The sequence below is a fragment of the Vulpes lagopus genome, chromosome 19, assembly GCF_018345385.1.
Source record: "Vulpes lagopus strain Blue_001 chromosome 19, ASM1834538v1, whole genome shotgun sequence".
Taxonomy (NCBI): domain Eukaryota; kingdom Metazoa; phylum Chordata; class Mammalia; order Carnivora; family Canidae; genus Vulpes; species Vulpes lagopus.
The window spans coordinates 50,360,830-50,384,376 of NC_054842.1; the positions used below are offsets into that span (position 1 = coordinate 50,360,830).

Sequence of the window (23,547 nt, forward strand, 5' to 3'; positions counted from 1 at the left end):
TGCGCCACCCAGGGATCCCTAGCATTGACATTTAAACAGTATTTTTCCTGTCCATGAACATGGATATCCATCCATTTATTTATGTTGTCTTTGATTTCTTGCATCAATCACTTGCAGCTTTCATAGTAGACATCTTACACTTTCTTGATTTTATTTCTTTTTTTTTTTTTTTTTTTTTAATTTTTATTTATTTATGATAGTCACAGAGAGAGAGAGAGAGAGAGAGCGCGAGGCAGAGACACAGGCAGAGGGAGAAGCAGGCTCCATGCACCGGGAGCCCGATGTGGGATTCGATCCCGGGTCTCCAGGACCGCGCCCTGGGCCGAAGGCAGGCGCCAAACCGCTGCGCCACCCAGGGATCCCCCTTGATTTTATTTCTAAGTATTATTACTTTTGGTACTGTTGTAAATGGGATTGATTTCTTTTTTTTTTTTTTTTAAGATTTTATTTATTTATTCATGATAGTCACACACACAGAGAGAGAGAGAGAGGCAGAGACAGGCAGAGGGAGAAGCAGGCTCCATGCACCGGGAGCCCGATGTGGGATTCGATCCCGGGTCTCCAGGATCGCGCCCTGGGCCAAAGGCAGGCGCCAAACCGCTGCGCCACCCAGGGATCCCAGGATTGATTTCTATATTTCTAGTTTTAGAAAATTTGTTATTGGTGTATAGAAACACTACTGATTTTTATATGTTAATTTTGTATCCTATAACTTTACTGAATTCATGGATCAGACCTAACAGTTTTTGGTTGAGTTTTATGGTTTTACGGTTTTCACTCTATTAAATTATGTTATCTGCAAATACAATTTAATTTTTTCCTTTCCAATTCTGATAGCTTTTATTTCTTTTTCTTGCCTGATTGTTCTAGCTGGGACTTCAGTATTTATGTTGAATAGGAGGAATAGTGAGAGTGGGCACTCTTGTCTTGTTCCTTGTCTTAGAGGGAAAGCTTTTACCTTTTCACCATTGAGTATGATATAACCTGCGGGCTTGTTGTATTCTTTCTTTCCTTCTTTCTTTCTTTCTTTCTTTCTTTCTTTCTTTCTTTGTTTCTTCTTTCTTCTTTCTTTCTTCTTTTCTCTTTTCTTTTCTTTCTTTCTTTCTTTCTTTCTTTCTTTCTTTCTTTCTTTCTTTCTTTCTTTCTTTCTTTCTTTTAATATTACTTATTTATTCATGAGAGATACAGAGAGAGAGGTAGGAACACAGGGAGAGGGAGAGGCAGGTTCCCTGTGGGGAGCCCCATGTGGGACTTGTTCATAGGATCCAGTATCACGCCCTGAGCCAAAGGCAGTCACTCAACCACTGATCCACCTGGGCATCCCATATATGGCCTACCTTACGTTGAGATGTGCTCCTTCTCTGCCTAATTTGTTGAGTATAATCACTTTTTTTTTTAAGTCCACTGGTAAACTACTTAGGTTTTAACTATATTTACATTTGTAGCTTTTATACTTTTTTTTTTAAGTTCATTTATATATTTTAGAGCATACATGAGCCGGTAAGCCAGGGGAGGGTCAGAGGAAGAGGGAGAGAAGCAGACTCCCTACTGAGTATGGAGCCCAGTGTGGGGGCTTGATTTTAGGACCCTGAGGTTCTGACCTGAGCCAAAATCAAGAGTCAGATGCTTAACCCACTAAGCCACCCAGGTGCCCCTGTCTTTCATACTTTTTAAAAACAAAGTGTAATCAATAATATATTGAAATCAAGTCCATACCCTAATGATACAAACCATACATATTATTGAATTAGAATTGATGCCAGAAGGTTAAATATAAAATGAACGCTTGGAGTTAATCATAAAGTGAAGATGAGTCTCTTTTGAAACATCACTAAAATAACATTACAGGTGTAAAACAAGTGTAATGTAAGAACAAGGAATAGAGGAGGTGATAGTAGTCTGATGGTCTAACAAAGTGTTGGAAGGTGGAAAGAAGATAATACGGATTTTCTCTGATAAGTAAATGACCCTTGACCCTTAAGTTTCAGGATCCCTCACTAGCCTTCACTAGGGTTTTGGAAAAAATCCTGTAATGGGTCCTTATAGTGTCTTTACATAGTCATACATTGTTAAAGATGCAGATAAGATATTTTAATAATCCACAATTTACTGTATTTCTCAGTGAAGTAGCCAGCTGTATTTCAGTGAAGTTCACTAGTTGTTCAGCCTTACTACCAAATAGAGATCTTACATTTAAAGTACTTTGCTCTTTAAAAATAAAAGGATAGCCAGCAATTGCTAAATATATGTTGATAAACATCAGTTTTTAAGAGACTGGTTAATTCAGTGGACGGTTCTGAGGACTTTGATTCTTGTATATGAACCACTGCTTTCAGTTCCCTTGGGGCTGTGCTTGTTTGTTCCTTTGGCTTTTGCTTGGTGCTCTGGTATGGCGCTGAATCCAGGGAAAGCAACCAGCATAGTGTATGATGTCATGGCCTTAGATTACTAAATGCCACAGGATTCCAAAGACAAACAAACAAACAAACCACCAAAACGTAATGAGTACCTGTGTCTGGACTCTGTTAATCATGATTTATTAGTAGTTCTGTAATATGTAGGGAGGGTAAGGGGTGATCGAAAGATCCACCCAGGTTTTCTTTCTGTAGTTTGACCCATTATTTATGTTTTTTAAAAAATCTTCTAGTTTTAAAACATTTTTCTTGGGGCAGCCCTGATGGTTAAGTTGTTTGGCGTTGCCTTCAGCCCGGGGTGTGATCCTGGAGACCCGGGGTCGAGTCCCAAGTCCCTGAATGGTGCCTGCTTCTCCCGCTGCTTGTGTCTGTGCCTCTCTCTCTGTCTCTCATGAATAAATAAATAAAATCTTTAAAAATAATAAAATAAAACATGCTTCTCTTTTCTTCCTCAGTGATAAATGCGGCTCATTCTTTCTACAATGGAACAACGACTCTACCAATATCAGATGAAGATAGAACTCCACGAAAAAGAATTAGCAAAACACTAAATATGACAACAAGTCCTGAAGAGAAAAGAAAAATTATTGGGGATACTTTTGTTAAGGTATCTTCCTAATATCTACAGTGTGTACTGTTTTTGATGCGAATTTTAATATTTATTATTCCTTGTCTTTATATCAAATAAACAAATTTGCTGACTAATTTTTATTGTTTTTTGGTTAAGAATTTTGGTGTATGTTACTATGACACTAACTGGTAGAAATGGTTTTATGTTTTAAAAAACATGTATACTTGGTAGGCTCTTATTGTAACTACTTAAGAATAGCAATTTCAGTTGATATAAGACTTTAGTTCTTTGGGTATTTCAATGGCTAGTTATCAGGCTTTTGAATATTTGCCTATCTTTATGAATCTTTTTAAAGCATATGTTCTTAAAATAATTTATTTTGGGAGTTGGTGTAGATTTTATCTCTTGGTCAGTATTGCAAAAGGATTCTGAGAAATCTTGCAAAAAGCATAAAAAAGACTTTGCTATCTTTAAGATTCATCTCTTAAAAGACTTTTACTCCTCTTGATTATAGATTGCCAATGAAGTAATTGGAGAAATGAACCTGAAACCAGAGGAAGTTTTCCTTGCCCAAGGTACTTTACGGCCTGATTTAATTGAAAGCGCATCCCTTGTTGCAAGTGGCAAAGCTGAACTCATCAAAACCCATCACAATGATACAGAGCTTATCAGAAAGTTGAGAGAAGAGGTAAAAGCTTATAAGACTTTGCCATAAAATCTTTTTTCTCTCCCATCCTCCCTGAATCATTTTTAAATGTACAGTTCAGTTATGATAAGTGTATTTGCATTGTTGTGAGACAGATCTCCTCAAGTTTTTCATCTTGTAAAACTGAACCTTTATACCCCTTGAACAGCAGCTGCTTTGTTCTTCTTTCCAGCTCTTAGTAATCACCATTCTATTGTCTGTCTCCGTGGATTTGACTACTTTAGATACCCTGTATAAGTGAAGTCATACAGCATTTGTCTTTTTGTGACTGGCTTATCTCATTTAGCATAAATCCTCAAGGTTCATCCGTGTTGTAACACGTGACAGGATTTTCTTCCTTTTTAAGGCTAATATTTAGTTGTATGTATATACACATTGTTTATCCACTTACCTGTCAGTGGACATTTGGGTTGCTTCTACTTTTTGGCTATTGTGAATTGCGGTGCTACAAACGTGAGTTGATAGATATGTTTTGGAGACCCTGTTTTCAGTTTTTTTGGCTATATACAAGAAGTGGTATTGCCAGATCAAATGGTAGGGTTTTTTTTTTAAGATTTTATTTTTGAGTAATCTCTACAGTCAACATGAGGCTTGAACTTACAACCCCAAGATCAAGAGTTGCGTGCTCTACTAAGTCAGCCCAGCACTCCTTGGTAGTTCTATTTTTAATTTTTAAAAGGAACTTAATGTTTCCATAATAGTTACGTCATATTATAATCTACCAGCAATGTTCCAGTTTGTCCACACTTCACCAACAATTGTTATTTTCTCACTCTCTTTTTCTTTCTTTTATTATTATTATTTTTTTTGTGATTCACACCCATTAAAATGGCTACTATCTGTATAGTGGCATCTCATTGTGGTTTTGATTTGCATTTTCTTAATAACTAATGATGTTGAGCATCTTTTTATATGCTTATTGGCCATTTGTATATCTTCTTAGGAAAAATGCTAGATCTTTTGCATATTCTTAATTGGTTTATCTTTTTATTACCGAATTGTAAGTGTTCTTTATACACTCTATAGGTTCTTTATCAGATAGGAGTAGGTAGTCTTTTCGCTTAATGGTATTATTTGGAGAGCTTTAATTTTGAGTCACTAGTATATTTTCTGATGCCTTGTATTCTAATGAGAGTTAGATCAGAGATGGTGGGTAGGGCGGCTCCTCTGATTTATATTTGAAAGGTTTATATTTAAAATGTGTTTTAAAGAGAAGTATGGAGATCAGTAAAATATTCATCTAATTTCTTATGAACACATGGAAGAAAATACTTTAAAATATGAAATTTTAAAAGTTTTTTTTAAATTTAAGGTGAGAGACAGTAGGAAAGGCCTATAATTTGTTACTCTTTATTTTCCATGTCCTTTCCATTACTAATTTGTATTAATTGGCTTTTTCCCTCTGTAGGGAAAAGTAATAGAACCTCTGAAAGATTTTCATAAGGATGAAGTAAGACTTTTAGGCAGAGAACTTGGACTTCCAGAAGAGTTAGTTTCCAGGCATCCATTTCCAGGTAAAAATAAATAAATAAGTAAATAAATAGAATTGATTGCTTGATTTGTCATTAAACCTTCATGTTGAAGAAAAATCAATTCAGACAATTTTGAAATAACTTTTTTTTATCTCAGGGAATATATAACTTTAGAAAAAGGTGTAGGTAGGGTACAAAAGTCTTCTTAGTATCTATTGTGTATACTTCGTTTTCTTACATAATCATTTTCCATTGTATTTACACCACCCCAGTGAGTCTGGGCTATGATGTTGCCATCAGATAAGAAAACCAAGGCATGGGTATTTTAGTAACATTTGCCACACAGTTTTTTACAAGTCTTAATTTACTTCTTATTTTAGAGAGCAAGCATGTGCTTGCCAGCAGGGAGAGAAGCAGAGGGAGAGAATCTTAAGCAGGCTGCATGCCCAGTTTGGCAGCCCAGAGTGGGGTTAGGATATGACCTGAGGGATCCCTGGGTGGCGCAGCGGTTTGGCGCCTGCCTTTGGCCCAGGGCGCGATCCTGGAGACCCGGGATCGAATCCCATGTCGGGCTCCCGATGCGTGGAGCCTGCTTCTCCCTCTGCCTGTGTCTCTGCCTTTCTCTCTCTCTCTCTGTGTGACTATCATAAATAAATAAAAAAACTAAAAAAAAAAAAAAAAAAAAACTAAAAAAAAAAAAAAAAAAAAAAAAGGATATGACCTGAGCCGAAATCAAGAGGCAGACACTTAACAAGCTGAGTCACCTAGGTGCCCCACATTGTCACACAATTCTTAGTGTTAGATCTGTGATTTATATGTTCTTTCTACTATACCATGATGGCTTCCATGGAAGTCCAGGTTAAAATGTGTTTCTCTGAAATCCTGATCCAATGGTTGACTTGTCTGAATGGATGAATTAACTTTTTTTTCATAGTACTATATGTAAGTAATTCATGAACAAATAAAACATATTCAGTTTAAGTAGTCATTTGCTGCAATCATGTAGAAAGATAACTAGCTAGAGATAGTATTTCTTTAAAGTTAAGACTGAGAGTCGTAACATTGTTTTCATTATAATTTCTTGAGTTTGGTTAAGTCTTAGACCTCATTTTCTGGCTCTTTATAATAGTCATTATGTGACGAGTTGAGAGAATGGTCTAATTAAATTAAACAACATAGTAAAAGTTAACATTTCTTAAGTACTAGGATGTGTTAGGTTTTCTGCTAAGTATTTTACACATACTGTCTTACTTGATCCTCGATAAAACTACCATCTATTTATAGATGAGGAAATTTTGGGGATGGAGCCCAATTTGCCAAAAGTTAATGCAGATAGGTTTGGAGCTGGAATTCTAGCCTTGATAATCTCTCCTCAGAGCTTGTACTCGTGAATACCATGTTGGTCCTGTAAGCAGCGTGACAGAGGTATATAGCTCATGTAGTAGTTAGCACTGTTTGTATCAATAAACTTCAAATCTGGGAATTTAAGATGTTCTGTCTAACCATTGTGTTGGCAAAGAATTGTGTGTGAATGTAACGGAGAGAGCCCAAGTGGTCCTGTGTCCTTGGTCATCATTTCACTAGATTCACTTGTCTTTTAAAAGCCTATTTTATATATAGGATTTTTTATTAAAGATTTCTTTGGTAAAAATATTTAGCTGCTTTTAAAAAGATTAGGCATACTATTTACCTTTTAAGCTATTTATTCTACAGATGAAGAATAGAACTGGGGAGGTAATGGAACATGGCTAAGGTTTTGTCTATAATCAGCTGTCTCATGGGATGCCCTTTCTGTTATAGTAAAGAAGCAGAATAATTTTTTTTAATAGATCTATGTTATTTTGTATTCATCCTTCTAAGAAGTTGGTGAAATAGAAATATCAGTTCACATTTTTGGAATTAAACAGTCTGTTGTCCTTTTTTTTTTTTGAACAGCAGATTCTTCTTCCTAAAATTAGATTGGTATTTGAACCCGGGTGGTGAATAATAAGGTGGTTCATTACGTTGTTCTCTTTATTTTTCTATATATTTAAAAATTGTTTTGATAAGTCTAAAAAAATGAGCACCTATATTGTGAATTAATATTTATTGGAGAATTTTGTGACATTTCATACATGGACTATAAAAAATGGAAATCATTGATGTAGAGAGAAAGCATTTAAAAAAATGATCTGTTAGGGGATCCCTAGGTGGCTCAGTGGTTTAGCGCCTGCCTTTGGTCCAGGGTGTGATCTGGAGTCCTGGGATCGAGATCCGCATCGGGGTCCCTGCACGGAGCCTGCTTCTCCCTCTCCCTGTGTCTCTGCCTGTCTCTCTCTCTCTCTCTCTCTATGTCTATCATGAATAAATAAATAAAATTAAAAAAAAAAGATCTGTTGGATGGGAAAACTAATGGTTACATTTGAAATTAAACACTTAAAAACTTTAAAGTAGTGGGGCTCGGTTGGGTCTCTGACTCTTGGTTTCAGCTTGGGTTGTAGTCTTGGGATCCTGGGATCAGCCCCCTAATTGTTCACCGTGCTCAGCAGGGAGTTCTCTCTCTTTCTATATCTCTCTCTCTCTCTCTCTCTTTCTCTCTCTCTCTCTCTCTCTCTCTCTCTCTCCCTCCCTCCACCCCTCCCCCCTGCCCATGTGCTCCCTCCCATAGATAAATAAATCCAGAAAAAAAAAAAAAAGAAAACGTAAAATGGTTGTATGTCAATTGTATGTCAGTAAAACTGGAAAAAACTTTGGCAAATGGAGTTTAATTTTTGGAAGGATTTTATATTGGAAACAGTGATATTTTTGTATTAAATATAAAACTTATATTAAGTACCATTGTTACTATTCTCTTTAGGTCCTGGCCTGGCAATCAGAGTAATATGTGCTGAAGAACCTTATATTTGTAAGGACTTTCCTGAAACCAACAATATTTTGAAAATAGTAGCTGATTTTTCTGCAAGTGTTAAGAAGGTAATAATTTGCATTGAATTTGTATATTAGAGGAGCTTTAAATAAACACAGTCCATCAGTATAAGGAATTGAATAGATAATTGTAGTATTCTAGTATTTACAATGAATTTATTAGTTTCATTTTTTGAAAATTCAGAGTAATATAACATGTTAAATGACTATAAAGAAAATATTCTACAGAGACTTGTAAATCCAGACTTCTCTTTTCAGCCTTACAACAGATAAGATACCTGGAATCCCTAAAAAATGCTAGATATGAAAGGGTGTTTATTTTATTTTTATTTTTTTTTAAAGATTTATTTATTTATTCATGATAGACACATAGGGAGAGAGGTGGAGACACAAGCAGAGGGAGAAGCAGGCTCCATGCAGGGAGCCCGACGTGGGACTCGATCCCGCGACTCCAGGATTGCGCCCTGGGCCGGAGGCAGGCACCAAACCGCTGAGCCACCCAGGGATCCCCCTGAAAGGGTATTTAAAAATATTTTAGAGGTGCCTGGCTGGCTCAGTTGGTAGAGCATGTGACTCTTGGTCTTGGGTTATGAGTTTGAACCTCATGTTGGATTTAAAAAAACTTAAAAATATTTTATATGTAAAAAAAAATTATATGTAGCGCAAGAAAATAAGGGAAAACTCTTTTTTTTTTGGAAAACGTTTTAACTCCAAACTGAGGATGATGAGTGTTAGTCTCCCAGTCCTTCTATAGATTTGGTGCCTAAATTCATAATCTTTGTGGTCTGAAAAACTTAAAGCTAAGAATTTAAAATGGACCTTGGTTGGTAGTGCCTCCCGGTGTCAGGATTAGCAATGTAAATTCTTTCCAGAGTATCTTTAGGCCTTAAAATATCTCTACACATAGGGTTCCAATGAATATATATGAACTTAAGTTGCAAAATACATGTAGAAATAAGGTAACATGAATGAGAAAAAACTGACAGGACAAGACCCTACCCAGACGACAGGACAAGACCCTACCCAGACGACTTGGGCAGCTTTGAAAAAAATTAAGTTCCGGGAATGAAAATAACTGAAATTAAAAACAACTAAAGAAACAAGTAATGAACTAAAAGACTGATGATAAATTATCCAGAGATCAGAACAAAGCTTTAAAGAGAAGATAATTACAAGAGAGGTTAAAATAGAATGAAAAGGTCCACTTTAACATATGCCCAGGAGGAGATAATAGACAAACCTGTTTGAATTCTTCCGCAGGATGAAAGACACCATGCCTCAGATTCAGGAAATGTAACCCATCTCATTTAGGCTAATGGGAAAAAAATTGATACCTAGTAGGCATACCTAGCAAAACTGCAGACTGCCGAAGACAAAGCAGCTGCAGAGGAAAGATTGATTACCCTTTGAAGGAAAGACTGTCAGACTGAAAGCACAGTAAAAGCAAGAATATTTCAAAGTGCCATGAAAAAATAATTGTGAATAGTGAACAAATGAACTGTCTCCTAAGAACTAGGGCTAATGAAGACATTTTTAGATAAACCATTTACTACCAGTAGTCCAGTACCTGAGGACCTAAAGACAGTAGTTCTCAACCTGAAACCAACATGGGCTATATAATAAAAATAATCTCTATAGTTTATAAAGATATTATAACAATATACAGCTAAAAAAGCATAAGAGCCACAAGTAATTGGAGGTAAAGCATTCAAAAATGCTTGTACTGTTTGCTAGTAGAGAGAGATTGATTCTCTTTTGTTAAGTATCCATGTTAACACTTAAGGGGAACTGCTAAAAGAAGAAAAATACGGGTTTTAACCTCAAAACCAGTAGAAGGGAGATAAATGAGCTGGGAAAAATAATTTAGAAGAATGTAAGAAGTAAGAGAAGAGAAAGAAACCTAAAAACTGGGACAAATAGAAATTGCTGAGTAAAATGGTAGGATGAAATCCAACCATATTATTAACACACAATTATTTAAAAGGACTCACGTCGCTAGTTATGACATAGATTGCCAAACTAGATTGAAAAGTAAAATCTTAAGAAAAAAAAAAAGAAAAGAAAAGTAAAATCTAATTCTAGTCTGTTTACCTAAGGATAGAAGGAGTGAAAGGAAGAGTGGAAGGAAGAGCATACCAGGCAAATAGACAAAAAAAAAAAAGAAGTGGGTAGAGATCTATTAATTTTAGATGAAAGTGACTTTATGGTAAAAAGTTTTATTATAAGGAAAAGATTTAACTCACGTGAGGTGTGTCCCTACTGGTAACAATTTAATCCCTGAAGTAGGGATTGAACTTCCCTTCTCATTGCCCTGGCCCTCCGGAGTGAAATTCTGATGTGTACTTCGTAGCACACACAAGTCAAAGAGGAATGTCTAATAGGATCCGTTGCTGGAAGCCTGGAAGTGTAGCTATGTAAGACAGTCATGGGTACCAAAAGAATACCTTATTTCTTGAAACCTTAAGAAATTAATGTCTGTCTGGTTTTCTCAGCCGCATACACTGTTACAAAGAGTCAAAGCTTGTACCACGGAAGAGGATCAGGAGAAGCTGATGCAAATCACAAGTTTGCATTCATTGAATGCCTTCCTGCTGCCAATTAAAACTGTAGGGGTGCAGGTGAGTTGTGGGAGTTCATTGATCTGTGACATAGCTTTTTGCACTTTACTCTTTCCACTAATATTGAAATATGAAAGTATATATACCAAACTTAGAAACGTAAAAAGGCAGTGTTTTGTAGAGTGTCTTTTTATTTATTTTATTTTATTTTATTTTATTTTATTTTATTTTATTTTATTTTATTATGTAGAATGTTTTATGGAGTGAATTAGATTATAGGAACTAAACATTCAGGCTGAGATTTTGTAAGTTTGGGAACATCTGTCATCTCTAACCAAAAGTAAAAATTCAAACAGTGGTTTGCTCTAGGGTTGGCTTGCTTGCTTCTGCCTTGAAGGGCAGGCTTCTTGGTCTAAAAATGTCCTGTGACTTTAGAAGTGGTTGTTAAGTACAAGAAGGTGGCCCCCGGATGAACATGTTACACTATTTAGGTCTTACTCTCAGCTTGTGTGTTCCTTTCTGCGTCTTCAACATGTTCTGTGTGTCTGAGCTGTGATCATGTACAACTAGCATTTTTATATTTATTGTTCATTCTTTCTAATTGTAAGAGCGTGTGAAGATAATACAGTTTTCACTTTTAAAATGCTATTTATAAATGAAGTTCTTTATATGCTTCTCAGGTGATTTTCTGGGGAAAAGCTTGGAGGGTAGGGAAGTTTCTTTTCTGTTAGGATTTTTAGTTAAATGTAAACTAGAAAAGGTGTCAATAATTCAATGTAAAATGGTATGAATGCCAGTTATTGGACCTGCCTTATTTGTGGCAAGAAATTAACTCTGTTTTAGAGATTACTCCTCTGAAACTTGGTAAATAAACTCTTTTTTTTAAACACATGAAGTTGAGTCTCCAGTTTAAATTCTTCCTTCTCCTGCATCCATATAGCTCTGTCTGTAAATGAGACAATAGAAATTCATTGTTACCTGTAAAGTATTCTAGTTCATAGAAATGATAGTTGCAGTAATTTTGAACATTTTCCCTCTTCCTCTTTATTTGTAAAGGCCATATATGAAAGCTATGTATATTCTTTTAAAATCACTATTTTTTTTTTAAATCACTATTTAAAGTAGTAATAACCTTCTCTGGAATTGTAGAAATCACTTTCTTTCCGTGGTGTTTGGTTATCTCATCATACGCAGATTCATTTTCAGATAGATGCTATGTTACTTACAGGCGTGTATTGCCCTACTATAAAAATAGAAGAGCAGATAAGTTACTTAATTTGTGAAAGTTTTTCCAGTTCTCTTACAGAGAACTTCCAACTCTGTGTACTAACTCCTGCTAGGCAAGAAGTTGAATCGAATTAGTTCCCCACTCCCCTTCTTAAATAGGCATTCTAGATAACGTTAGATGAATAGATGTTGGAGGTGGTTTGTTAGATGAATGACTTTTTAAAAAATGAGGCTTATTCAGGTTCTACTACTTTTTGCATCAAAGTAAGTTTCTTCTGTTGTTAGATGTCTTACTTTATTCTAGTCTCTTATGCTATTGAGGGTGAGACTCTTGCAAGCCCAGAAAAAAAATGATAATTCGTGGTTAGCATAACAATGCAGTTTATTTCCTAAATACCAAAATAAGCCATATGTGTCAAAAATAAGTAAATAAATAAAAATTCAGTACATTTAGAGTAATTTTACCTTTGCGTATTCTCCAGTTGTGTTGTAGGTCTTTCCAGAAACATTAATAGATGCCCATTGTCATCTTTGTCCTTTTAACTTGACATCGCAAACTTCTTATCTTTGCGTGCCATTACAAGTAGATTATTATTCTTACTAACCTACTGTGTGTATTCTGTGTATGGCTATACCGTAATTTAATCATACCCCTCCCTACCAATGGATATTTTAACTGTTTCAGTTTTTCATTATTATAAGCATTTCAGCAGGTAATACCTTAATTCTTTAAGCAGTTATTCATGCTTCTCTAAGATCCTGTCCTGAATTAAAGAGCATCATTTTAAACTTTGATAGATACTATCAAATTAGCGTTCATGTAGCCTGAATTCTCATATGCTCGGTATAGTGGCTGGTAGGTAATTAGCTAATGAATTTTAAAAATTGCTTATTTTAGTTTAACTATTTTTTTTTCGTTAAGTGAGTTACTTGGATTAAAGACGGTAAAGGAGGGGCCCCTGGGTGGCACAGTTGGTTAATAAGCATCTGACTGTTGGTTTCAGCTCAGGTCCTGATCTCAGGGTTATGAGACATAGCCTTGTGTTGGGCACTGCATTCAGCACAGAATCTACTTGAGACTGTCTCCCTTTGTCCCTCCAGCTATGTGTTCTCTCTCTCAAACAAATCTTAAAAAAAAAGAAAAAAGGACAGAGGAAAAGAGGGTCAATATTATTTATTGATTTATTTATTTTAAAGATTTTATTTATTCATGAGAGACACAATCAGAGGCACAGGCAGAGGGGAGAAGCAGGCTCCCTGTGGGGAGCTTGATGCGGGACTTGATCCCAGGACCCCGGGGTCACGCCCTGGGCCAAAGGCAGATGCTCAACCACTGAGCCACCCAGGTGCCCCTCATTTATTTATTTATTTTTTTTCCCCTCATTTATTTTTAAATTAATTTTCTTAGTTCATTTTAAAAGAAATTGATAGTAAATGCTTATGAAAGTATTTTTATCTCTGACTTAAGAATACTTTATCGACCTAATAAACCTGGGCAGAACTTTTCTCATTTTAATAGTTTGTGTGTCTGTATGTGTGTGTAGTTGACACACAGTGTTATGTTATTTTCAAGGGTTACAACATAGTGATTCAGGTTCTCTATATTGTTATGCTGTGCTTATTACCACAAGTGCAGGCACCATCTGTCACTATAAATCCCTATTATAGTATCATTGACTATTTTCCCTATGTTGTGGCTTTTATTCCTGTGACTTTGAACATTTTCTAACTGGAAGCTTGTAGCTTGCGTTCCCCTTTGCCCACTTTGCCCATCCTCCCACCCCCCTTTCCTCTGGCAATCATTGACTGTGTATTCATAAGTCTGATAAAGCTGTCAATATTTGGCTTTTAGATTTCATATGTGAGTGAAATCATATGGTATTTGTCTTTCTCAGACTTATTTCACTTAGTATAATATCCCCTAGGTCTATCCACAAAAAGAAAATCTTCTAGGTCTATCCATGTTTTGCAAATGGCAAAAATCTCATCCTTTTTTATGACTATATTCTGTGTCTGTGTGTACGCACAATTCGTGTGTACATGTGTACATACCACATCTTCCTTCTCCATCTATTGATGGAAGTTAAGTTTCTTCCATATCTTGGTTGTTGTAAATAATGCTGCAGTAAACCTAGAGGTACATATATCTTTTTGAATTAATGTTTTCATTTTCTTTGGGTAAATAGCTTTTAGTAGAATTATTGGATCATATGGCATTTCTATTTTTAATTTTTTGAGAAAATTTTCCACAGTGGCTGCAACAATTTACATTCCCACCAGCAGTACACAAAGGTTCCTTTTTCTTTACATCCTTAACAACACTTATTTCTTGTTTTTTTTTTTTTTTTTTTTTTTGATATTAGCGTTTCTGACAGGTGTAAGAGGATATCTCATTGTGGTTTTGATTTTTATTTCTCTGATGATGAGTGATGTCAAACATCTTTTCATGAGTTTTTTGGCCATCTGTAGGTTGTCTTTGAAAAATCCATTTTTTAATAATTGTTTGTGTGTGTGTTGTGTGACTTCTTTACGTATTTTGAATATTAACCCCTTTTTGGATATATCATTTGCAAATATCTGCTGTCATTCAGTAGTTTGCCTTTTGGTTTTGTTGAGGTTGCCTTCACTGTGCAGAAACTTATTTCAGTAGTTTATTTTCGTTTTTGTTTTCCCTTGCCTCAGACATACCTAGAAGAAAGTTTACTATGACCAATACCAGAGAAATTACTGCCTGTGCTCTCTTCTAGGATTTCTGTGGCTTCAGATCTCACATTTAGATCTTTAATCAATTTGAGTTTATTTTTGTGAATGGTGTTAGAAAGTGGTCCAGTTTTATTCTTTTACATGTAGCTGTCTGGCTTTTCTAGTACCATTTCTTGAAGACTGTCTTTTCCCCAATGTATATTTTTGCCTTCTTGTCATAGATTAATTAATCATATAAGTGTGGGTTTACTTCTGGCCTCTCTCTTCTTTTCTGCTGATTTATGTGTCTGTTTTTGTGCCAGTATCGTACTGTTTTGATTACTATAGCCTTGTGTAGTATATACTGATACCTGGAATTGTAATACCTTAGCTTTGTTCTTTCTCAAGATTGCTGTGGCTATCTGGGGTCTTTTGTGCTCCCATCCAGATTTGAGTATTATGTCTTCTAGTTCTGTGAAAAATGCTGTTGATATTTTGAAAAGGATTGCATTGAATGTGTAGTTTCCTTTGGTTAGTATGGACATTTTAATAGTAATTCCTCCAATCCATGAGCATCGAGTATCCATTTGTTTGTGTCACCTTCAATTTCTTGCATCAGCGTTTTAGAGTTCTCAGAGTTACAGATCTTTCACTTCTTTGGTTAAGTTTATCCCTAGGTATTAAATTCTTTTTGGTACAATTGTAAGTGATAATTCTTTTTTTTTTTTTTTGTAAGTGATATTCTTAATTTCTCTTTCTCCTATTTCATTGTAAGTGTATAGAAATGCTGATTTCTGGGTACTAATTTTGCATCCTGAAACTTTACTGAATTCATTTATTACTTTTAGTAGTTTTTTTGGTGGAGTCCTTAGGATTTCTTATGTATGGCATTGTGTTGTCTTCAAATAGTGACAGCTTAACCTCTTCTTTACCAGTATTGATACCTTTTACTTTTTTTCTTCTCCGATTGCTGTGGTCAGGGCTTCTAGTACTATGTTGAATAAAAGTGGCAGGAGTGGACATCCTTGTCTTGTTCCTGCTCTTAGAGGAAAAGCTCTCAGTTTTTCACCATTGAGCATGATGTTAGCTGTGGGTTTTTCTACTGGCCTTTATTATTGTTGAGGTAAAACATGGGCATATGTTTGGAATGAGATCCCAGTGGGCCCCTGGCATGTGTTGAATAAATTTTTAAAATTACCATGACACTTTTCTAAATCTTTTAACTGAGTTTTATATGGGATTTTAATTTAGGGTTTATATCATGAGAGAAATATTTGTTATATGCTTTTATTTTTTAATAATTTTTTTTAATTTATTTTTATTTTTTATTATTATTATTTTTTTATTTATGATAGTCATACAGAGAAAGAGAGAGAGGCAGAGACACAGGCAGAGGGAGAAGCAGGCTCCATGCACCGGGAACCCGATGTGGGATTCAATCCCGGGTCTCCAGGATCGCGCCCTGGGCCAAAGGCAGGCGCCAAACCGCTGCGCCACCCAGGGATCCTGTTATATGCTTTTATTCAAACATGTTTTTGTTTTAAAAAAAAACAAAAAAATTATTGTTAATGGTGTAATCATGCATGAAATATTTTCCAATCCATCTTTGGCTTATTTAAAACCATTAAAAATTGATTGTATTTTTATTTTCAGGGTGACTGTCGTTCCTACAGTTACGTGTGTGGAATCTCCAGTAAAGATGAGCCTGACTGGGAATCTCTTATTTTCCTGGCTAGACTTATACCTCGCATGTGTCACAACATTAACAGGTATGTTCTGCAGAGGACAAGGTGTAAAGTGAAATAGAAGGATGCATTTTTTTAAGATCTTTTTTCTTTTGAGAGACCAAAGGACTCAAAAGTATAGATACATGTTATGCACATAGGTAACAATTGAGCAGATACTTAATAATACCTTGTGTTTTGTACCTTCATCACTGTGTAATCATCTGCTTATTAAAAAACTTTTTGTTGTTTAAATGAAAAATAGGAAGGATTTTTTTTTATTAAGTATAGAATATTAAAGGCACTTTTAAAATCTGTCTTCCAGGTTAGGAGCTTATGCTACCTGTTGGTTTTATGGCAGTATGGTTTTCTTCCAGGATTTCTGCCAGGAGTTCTTCTGCTGGAAGGAATATGTATGGTTATAGAATTTCCCATAGAGACTTGGTTTAATTTAATAATAATCTCGGGTGAAATTAAAAGAAATAGGCATATGCCAGATATCATTAAAATAACTACATGTAGAATTTATTTTGAATTTAGTTTTTTCAGATCCAGTTTTTCTTTGCATGTTAATTTCTTTTTTTTTTTTTTTGCATGTTAATTTCTTTTTTTTTTATTTTTTATTTTTTTTTGCATGTTAATTTCTAATGTTGGTTATAGCAACAGCTGATTTATGATCTTGGTGTAATACTCCATTGCTTTGTCCCATAGAGAGTTAAAAAAATCTCCTATCAGATTTCAGATTAGATGTAGTAGTTTCACCATTGTGTACTCTTTTTTGTTTTGTTTTGTTTTCTTTATGAGTAATAAGCAATTAACCAAAAAGAATGACTTGAGGTTTCAGTTTACTCAAGTTTGCTGCAGAAATTAGGAACCTACCTATTGGTGTTCACCCAGCAGGGTGTGCATAGTTGTAGAACTGCCTGCTGGTGTCTCCTTTGAAACAAGGAAGCAAAGGGAAGCCAGTTTTTTTACTGGTGAGAACATGCCCGCTAAAAGGTTTATTATTGCGATGAATCTAAGGCCTGCAAATACAGAAGCACCTTCAGTACACTGAAAAGAGCGGATTATTAATAACTAATGATAAATTTGTAATTGCCTATTTTGAATGGAGATAATTGCCTTGGTTAAATATGAATGGTTCATAATCTGTCTTTTAGAGAATGCTTAATGTCTAAATAAACTTTTTAGGTCATACAGAAAATAACCTTTCCCTAAGTTTGACTCAACTGCTTCTGTTTTTCATTTCATAATATTGTTACAGTTTCATCTCTTTCTTTCTTTTGCCACATGCTCTCACCCTAATTTAAACTTTTTCTCTGCCCTTTTATATGCTGGCTTCTCTGCCTGTTTTCTTTTTTGCTTGTTTGTTCCTCCCTTCTTTCACAAACATCCCTCCCCCAGTATAAAAGTTTAACAGCCATAAAAAATAAATAAATAAAAATAAAGATTAAAAAAAAAAAAGAATCTAGCAAGCCTTTAAGATTGTTGGTGAATTTTAGATTTCTTTGCCAGGGTCTGTTTTAGGAATTGGAATTTAAACAATTAAAAACACTTTTTCTGTTTTTGCCAAATTTTTTCCTAATTTGCATTGTGAAATCTTTGTATAAAGAAGGAGTGCGCCAGTTTTACTGTTCTGTATAATGTGAAAGCCTACACTCGCTCCTGTACATTCTATGAACATTCTTATTTGTAAGAAATAAGACAAAAGGCAAGTTCATGGCATTCTTTTTTCCTAGTTTCCTAGTTGCCTTTTCCTCAAAGAATCATTTATGAATTCCAGGGACTGTATTGCGTAGTAGAAGTGTGGCTCTTTACACGAGACAAAAACTTGCTATAGTATGTTTGGGAGGAGGCAGTGAATTAGTTGGCAGTGGTGTGATTTTGATCTGATGCTGTTTTCTTCTGCATGTTTCTATTCCAAGTACAGTTAAGAAAAAAGAAAAACATTAAACTTCACCAGGGATGTTGCCACGAGAGATAGGGGGACAGATAGGGCTAGGGAGAGGGGACAGAAGTATGCTGGCTTGGGTTCCAGTAGAGAGAGCTAGGATGCATTCCTGTCTATATCCTGACTGCCCCTTGTTTTCGGGGTGAATGTTATGGAACAGAGGCTCCTAACCAGTGGTAAGAGTCCTCTTGAGTTGTAATTACCTGATACTCTTAAAGTTTGGGAAATGCACTATAGCCTTATCTTGGAGGTTTCTGGTGCATATTAGCATATATAGTTTCTGAAGTTCTAGCATAAAGCAACCTATTTATTCAACTCCATGTTTCCCCAGGTTTATGTATTGATTTCTTAGGGGCAGTATAAAAAATTCTTACAAACCAGGAGGCTGAAGACAAATTTACTTTTTCACAGTTCTAGAGGCTAGAAGTTTGAAGTCAGGGTCTTAGCAGGGCCATGCTCTCTGTGGCATAAGGCTCTGGGTCCTTCTTTGACTCTTCCTAGTTTCTGGCATTGACTGGTAATCTTCCGCTTGCGGCAGTCTAGTTCCAATCAGTCTCTATTGCCATCTTCACATGGCCTTCTCTCTGTCTGTTTCCAAATTTTCCTCTTTTTAGAAGGTTACCTTCAAAGATTAACGCCTACCCTGATCCATTATGACCTTATTTTTTTTTTAAGGTTATTTATTTATTTATGAGAGACCTAGAGAGGCAGAGACACAGGCAGAGGGAGAAGCAGGCTCCCCACAGGGAGCCTGATCGTGGGACTTGATCCTGGGACCCCAGGATCACAACCTGAGCCAAAGGCAGATGCTCAACCGCTGAGCCACCCAGGCGTCCCCATTATGACTTTAATTCGATTACATCTGCAAAGACCCTGTTTCTCACCCATAGATTTTAGATGGACAGGAAGTTTGGGGGATTGTTATCACAACCCATCCATTGTGATAATCCCATGTATCTTTGTACATTCTGAAATAGAATTATCCTATATTATACTTTGAGGAAGGTACATAGACCCTTATGTAATCTTCTATCCTGGGGCACCTGGGTGGGTCAGTCGGTTAAGTGTCTTGATTCTTGATTTCAGTTCAGGTCGTGGTCTCAGGGTTGTGAGATTGAGCCCTACATCGGGCTTTTTGCTCACCGTGAAACCTGTTTAAGGTTCTCTATCTCTGCCCCTCCCCCTTCACATGTGCATGCTCTTTCTCTTAAGAAAAAAGTATATAATTTTTTTTTTACTTATTTGAGAAAGTATGAGCAGGGGTAGGGGCAGAGGGAGAGGGACAAAGACAAGCCAACTCCCCAATGAGCATAACCTGAGCTGAAGTAAGATGCTTACCTGACTGAGCCACTCAGGCACCCCTATATATATAATCTTATATCCTATCCTACCCATGTGGTGATTTTAAGTGGGTAAAAGAGGGGCCTCAGAATAAATGTAAAGAATGATACTCTTATGTTCCTTAATTCTCCTACTAAAATGTAATTTGTCTATAATTTTCACCTTCTCCTTTTCTAGAGTTGTCTATATATTTGGCCCACCAGTTAAAGAACCTCCTACAGATGTTACTCCCACTTTCTTGACAACAGGGGTGCTCAGTACTTTACGCCAAGCTGACTTTGAGGCCCATAACATTCTCAGGGAGTCTGGTAAGTTGCTCATTTTGTTTATTAGTACATGCTCTGCCTAGAATTAATTAATTAATTAGTATTTTTTTGAAATTTCATTTTATTGGAGTTCAATTTGCCAACATATAGCATAACACCCAGTGCTCATCCCGCCAAGTGCCCCCCTCAGTGCCCGTCACCCAGTCACCCCAACCCCCCGCCCACCTCCCCTTCCACCACCCCTAGTTCGTTTCCCAGAGTTAGGAGTCTCTCATATTCAGTCTCCCTCTCTGATATTTCCCACTCATTTTCTCTCCTTTCCCCTTTATTCCCTTTCACTATTTTTTTATATTCCCCAAATGAATGAGACCATATAATGTTTGTCCTTCTCCAATTGACTTATTTCACTCAGCATAATACCCTCTAGTTCCATCCACATCGAAGCAAATGGTGGGTATTTGTCGTTTCTAATGGCTGAGGAATATTCCACTGTATACATAGACCACAGCTTCTTTATCCATCATCTTTCAATGGACACCGAGGCTCCTTCCACAGTTTGGCTGTTGTGGACATTGCTGCTAGAAACATCGGGGTGCAGGTGTCCCGGCGTTTCATTACATCTGTATCTTTGGGGTAAATCCCCAACAGTTCTGCCTAGAATTTAGAAGTGTGGTATTATGATTTCTAGTTAGGAGGATGCAAGTTTGAATTTTTAGATGCTTTTATTTTTATTATTTATTTCTATGGATTGTTTTTCCTGCCATACAAAATTTTTCACCTTTTTGGTCATTTGTGGATATGTCCATACGGGCAAAAAAATTTGAGTTGCCTGACTCGCATTTGTTCCCAGCTGAGGTTATACAAGGTGATACTCTTTGTTCACTCTTACTATAAACAGGTGTCCTTTCTGTAGACTATTCGGACCATATTTTCTGTGCTTTTTTTTTTTTATTTCTGATTTTACTGTTTGAAATGTCCCCCAGGTATAGTCCTGGGAGTACTGCCTGGGTTTCTAAGCACAGGAAGGCTGTCATCTGCCTTATAGAGAAAACATGTGGGTTAGATAAGGTTCATTCGTGTATGAATTTTAGTGCTGATGGCTATGAGTTCAATGTTAACGAATCCAGAATAAATAATAAGGTATCTTTAAACAGAAATATACATAAAACAAAGTTATGTATTGACTGGTTGAAAAAAATGTTGTGACCAGGGGCTTGCAGGAATCTATTTCCTGTAGGGACACTGGTTTAGTATTTGCTAATTCAGTGTTTTCAGTATAGACATACCTTGAGTAACAAGAATGAACTTTATATTTATTGCATCACTGTGACATCACTGCAATCATCAAATTCTATTACTTGTATTTGTGATTGAGTTTACTTCCAGATATGGACGTAGTTGAAACAATGCATGGATGGTAACAACCTTAACTGATACGTTTATGTATGTGATTAGATATTGTCTGGGAGGATTTAATGGAACTGGGCTAGAGTGCTTTTTCCTTGGTGTGGTGATTGGTTCTTCCAGTTGTTTACTTCTTTTTCTAGGCTATGCTGGAAAAATTAGCCAGATGCCAGTGATTTTGACCCCATTGCATTTTGATCGGGACCCACTTCAGAAGCAGCCTTCATGCCAGAGATCTGTGGTTATTCGAACCTTTATTACTAGTGATTTCATGACTGGTATACCTGCAACACCTGGCAATGAAATCCCTGTAGAGGTAATTTATATATTTTTCTCATGTACATTTTTAATATCTCATACATTTTTATAATGCGGTGAATGGAACAGGCTAGGACAAAATTGATATTTCTGGGGTTGGTTTTCTGTTTATAAGAGAGGCTTTTATTTATTTTTTTAAAGATTTATTTGAGAGAGCCATGCATATGTGCAGGGGGAGGACCAAAAGGAAGGGGGGCGGGGGAGAGGAGCAGACTTCTTGCTGAGCATGGAGCTTGAAAAGTAGGATGGGGCAGCTTGAGGCTGGGCTCTATCTCACGACCCTGAGATCTTGACCTGAGCTGAAATCAAGAGTCAGATGCTCAACCAACTGAGCCACCTGGGTGCCCTTAGGCTTTTATTACTTTTTAAAATATCCACATAATTGATTAAATAATGTACTGTAGTAGAAAAGACCTTACATTTATTATACCCCTCCAAATGTCTGATTACTATGTGGAGAGTAACCACCTCTGATTTATAATTCTGTGTGATCTTGTCAACCTCTACCTTTATAAATAGTATTTTCCAAGTAAAGGAGAAGACCCTGGTAGTGAAGAACAGTTAATTAGAAATACAGATGAGATTGATACCATGATGGCTAGACACCCATGAATTGCTTAATGCTGTGCCTACTACCAACTATTTTTGATCACCATCTCCCTCTCCTGTTTTCTCTCCCCTGGAGTGTTCCAGAGCAACCATTTGCATGATAGTAAATGGAAATCAAAGTGAGACTTTATTAGGCGGACCACTGCTCTGTACTCTACTGCAGCGTTCTGGTTATAGTTGGGGGGTGTGGCTTAGAATCTGTTTTCCCTTAAGCTCAAATATGCCAAATCTCTGTCATTCAAGTGACCAGGCCTTCTCCTGGTGTACACTTGGTAGTGGTTGTTACTGCAGTGCATCATGTGCCACTGTCCTGGCCTCCGACTCGTAGGTTTCAGCCACAGATAATATGTGAAGCATTGGCTTTGTTATATAAAACCACATGCTTGGGTGTCAGAGCAGTGTCAAGTTGGTGTAAATATTTCTAAACACTTGTTACTTGACAAGTAACAAACATAATTTGCAGACTGGCAGCTGTTTGCAGACTACACTTTGAGTAGTACTGAGTTAACTCAAAGCTTTAGAGGGAAATTAGGTTTGCTACGTAAAATTTAGAGACCATACCATAGAAGACAATAATAAAAAGAGATCACATTTTAATTGTCAATGTAAGCCTTCTAGGTCTGTTGGACATGTGCTGGGTGGGTCCTGGCCCTTCTATTTATGATCTTTGTTTTATAACAGGTGGTGTTAAAGATGGTCACTGAGATTAAGAAGATTCCTGGTATTTCTCGAATTATGTATGACTTAACATCAAAGCCCCCAGGAACTACCGAGTGGGAGTAATAAACTTCTTGTTCTACTAAAGTATTGTGTTCAGTTTAAATTGATTAGAAACCATTTCCAGTATTGACATGCAGTACTGTGAAAGAGTTACTGGAGCGGCTACATCACACCTGAGTTCTCTACAGCAAAAACCTACGGCTTACGAGCTGAGTTTGGGGGATAACTACAAGGGACTGAAGAGTTTGTACGGGTATAATCAAAGCACCATTGCCTACACTCAGACAGATTGACACTGCTTTTGCCTTTGCCTCACTTGTTCTTTATGTATTAACACGCTGTTGCTATTCACGTCTCTGTCAATGAAGGTGTATGAAGGTGGGTGAGTTTGGGCGTAGCACTAAGCTTCTGTCCCTTTGCCAGTTTCTAAGGGTTGTTAGTAAACAGCCATTATTCACCAGCGTGACCTAATATGTATGTCTTTCAGAGAATCTGAATTTCCTGTAAGTAACCTTACTCCTCCAAAGGTGGGGTGAGGGAAGAACATATCAGATAAAGGTATAGGCGGGCTGTTCCAGCCACTTCTGTGGGACTCCGGGGCTACCGAATGTAAGCCCCCTTACGATGGAAAACACTGGGGATTTGTTCAGAATTGTCTGATATCACAGCCAGGGTGGGAA

The 23,547-nt window shown here is 36.6% G+C and overlaps 1 protein-coding gene across 2 annotated transcripts in view; it reads left to right on the forward strand.

Annotated features, from left to right (window-relative positions):
* GMPS (guanine monophosphate synthase) overlaps window positions 1-22,951 on the forward strand; it is a 73,005-nt gene extending 50,054 nt beyond the window's left edge. For both annotated transcript variants that reach the window (XM_041734115.1, XM_041734116.1), the window contains 9 exons: window positions 2,870-3,021; window positions 3,500-3,673; window positions 5,100-5,205; window positions 8,000-8,115; window positions 10,560-10,685; window positions 16,188-16,303; window positions 19,728-19,858; window positions 21,364-21,536; window positions 22,829-22,951. In XM_041734115.1, the coding sequence (XP_041590049.1) occupies window positions 2,870-3,021; window positions 3,500-3,673; window positions 5,100-5,205; window positions 8,000-8,115; window positions 10,560-10,685; window positions 16,188-16,303; window positions 19,728-19,858; window positions 21,364-21,536; window positions 22,829-22,930 (1,196 nt within the window). In that variant the 3' untranslated portion in view covers window positions 22,931-22,951. The remainder of the gene's footprint in view (window positions 1-2,869; window positions 3,022-3,499; window positions 3,674-5,099; window positions 5,206-7,999; window positions 8,116-10,559; window positions 10,686-16,187; window positions 16,304-19,727; window positions 19,859-21,363; window positions 21,537-22,828) is intronic.
* Window positions 22,952-23,547: the final 596 nt, after the last annotated feature.